This window comes from Austrofundulus limnaeus, unplaced genomic scaffold, assembly GCF_001266775.1.
Source record: "Austrofundulus limnaeus strain Quisiro unplaced genomic scaffold, Austrofundulus_limnaeus-1.0 Scaffold277, whole genome shotgun sequence".
Lineage (NCBI taxonomy): Eukaryota > Metazoa > Chordata > Actinopteri > Cyprinodontiformes > Rivulidae > Austrofundulus > Austrofundulus limnaeus.
The window spans coordinates 403,157-405,591 of NW_013952679.1; the positions used below are offsets into that span (position 1 = coordinate 403,157).

Genomic DNA, 2,435 nt, shown 5'->3' on the forward strand with positions numbered 1-2,435 from the left:
GTAAAGTATAGAAATAAAAGTATCCTGATGCATCTCAGTAAACCAGGTAAAAAATCAAAAAGAAAAAAATTGTGTATGTTGTAAAACTGTGTAAAGTTGTGAATTTTGCCTGAAACTCTCAGACTGAAGAAGTCTCTTGGAGAAGAGACGAAACGTTTCATTAGAGAAGAACCCGTCCAGAAGACCTATACAATTTTTTCTTTTTGATTTTTTACCTGGATTACTGAGATGCATCAGGATACTTTCACAGAACCTCTGACTCTTTGTGCAAAACCAAACTCTAGCTTCAAAATAGTTCTAACTGTGCTCAAAACGGAGCTGTCCATGAAGTAGAAAACACCACAGAGCTGTCAGTACAATCAGCATGGAAAAACAGAAAGTGCAATAATCAGTTCATGATGGATGCTTTTGAAATAATCTTTATTGCCAACAAAGGAAAATACATTTCCTAAACATAATACCAGTTTAGCACTTGTAGTAAAAAAACATATCTCTAATGTATAGAAAATTTGTATCTCACCCTACTCTTCAACTTTATTTTAAAGGTCTGGAGTTTCAGGGTTCTGTTCAGTATCTTGGCTGTTTTTACAAGTAACCTGTTCTAGACAGAGATCTCTGAGGTTGGTCCTGGGATCTGTTAAAGTCACTCCTCTAGTTTGGGTCACAGCACCAAGTGATCTAGTGACCATTTGGACTATTGATGCTTTGAATTTGACTTATGAAAGGGGCTTATACTGTAGCTTCTTGTTTTCCTTATGGTATTCCTCTAACTTCTCTTTTTTCTTTTTCCTGGTGTTTCAGTCATTTATGATGTCTACATCTATCACTGCTGCCTTCTAACTTTAACATGTATGGTTTAAATTTCATATTTAGATTTACACATTTAAAGTCAGGATTTAATATTTACATATATTAAACGTTAAAATTGAACATTTAGTAAAAAATAGCAAAATATAAGAACATTGAACTAAATAATAAAACATATTAGTAACTAGGATTTGAGACTCAGAACGTGAGCTAAATAATGAAAATGTGTTAGTGACATTTTATTTTACACTTGGCACCACATGGCCTATAAGAAGGCCAAGATGGAAGATGTCAACCTAATCAACTTTCTAATTTTTTTCCTTCAAATCCACTGAAGGGTTCATGAGATATTTTACAAACAAACCAACAAACTAACAAAGTTGTCAAACTGACTGGGTAACAGTTAACGCTGTGCTGTGGCAGCCATCTTGAACTGCCAGCATCAGACCTGAGGAGGACGGTCCTGGTAGAGCACCAACAGAGGTTCACTCAGGCAGCTTCTGTTCAGACAGTACAGACTCTGGGTCAGCGCCTCATGAAGGACCAGACTCCCACTCTCGTCTCTGTAGTGGAGCTGAAAGCCCACCACCTCCAGAGGCCTCGCAGCCAGAACCTGTGAGACGTCAAACACGTCGTACCCAGAGGAGGGTCGCTGATCCAGCATCAGCTGCCTCTCCTGGAGGGCCAGGAGTCGGTCCAGAGGGTCCCGTAGAGCGACCAAGCCATGCAGGGAGACAGTAACACTGAGGGGAYGTGGGTGGAGGGTCCTCCTGAACAGAACCAGTTCTGCACCCAGGATGGATGGGTCCAGGCTGCTAACATTAAACCAGATCCATCCATCAGGAGCATCAGGTGGAGCTGTGTGGTTCAAAGAAAAAAAACATCATTTATGACTACTACAGTGTCTGAGCATAGCTTTCAAATAAACTTTTTTCATCTTATCAGTCACATGGTTTTACCTTTTGTTTGCATCATACATTTTACAGAAACATTTATTTCTCCATGAAAACTAAACCTTTAGTATTAAAACTGTAAAAGTGGGCTGCAGTAGGTCAACGTCAGTAAATAAACCAGTACAGGATTTGTCATGGCCATGATCTAAAGTCAGACAGTCAACATTGTTGTGTGTTTCTTCACAGTGGTAAGTCATGCAGGGAGGAGCAGCCAAAATAACAACTAAATCTGTAAAAGTTACTTATTTTAAAAAGTGCAGAAATTTACAACAATTGTGTTCATAAAGGAGTGTCCTGGAAGGCGTGTTGTCTGGTGACTTCCTTGTTCTTCTCAGTGACTTCAGTGCCCATGTGGGCAATGACAGAKTTATCTGGAAGGAGGTGATTGAGACGAATGGCTTCCTTGAACCTCAATGGTGTTCTGTGCTAAGCACAGGTTGTTCATAATGTAATGGAACTAATAATTTTATGTTTAAGCAATTCAYAACATACTTTAATGACCTAGGTTTTCATGACATGCTGTTCATCTGCAGATAGACTGATTAAAGTCAGAACAAGATTTGCTAACAACAGTCATTTTTAGATATCACTTGTGTTCATCTTTATGTTTTCCATTGACCTTGTATCAAATCTTGCTAAGATGACATAATGGCGTTTGTTTATATGTATATATAT

At 38.6% G+C, this 2,435-nt stretch overlaps 1 protein-coding gene across 1 annotated transcript in view; it reads right to left on the bottom strand.

The window, feature by feature from the left end:
* Positions 1-970: 970 nt before the first annotated feature.
* Positions 971-2,435, bottom strand: part of LOC106526460 (uncharacterized) — a 5,191-nt gene continuing 3,726 nt past the window's right edge. The window contains exon 2 of the mRNA XM_014021077.1: positions 971-1,665. Within this exon, the coding sequence (XP_013876531.1) occupies positions 1,250-1,665 (416 nt within the window). The 3' untranslated portion in view covers positions 971-1,249. The remainder of the gene's footprint in view (positions 1,666-2,435) is intronic.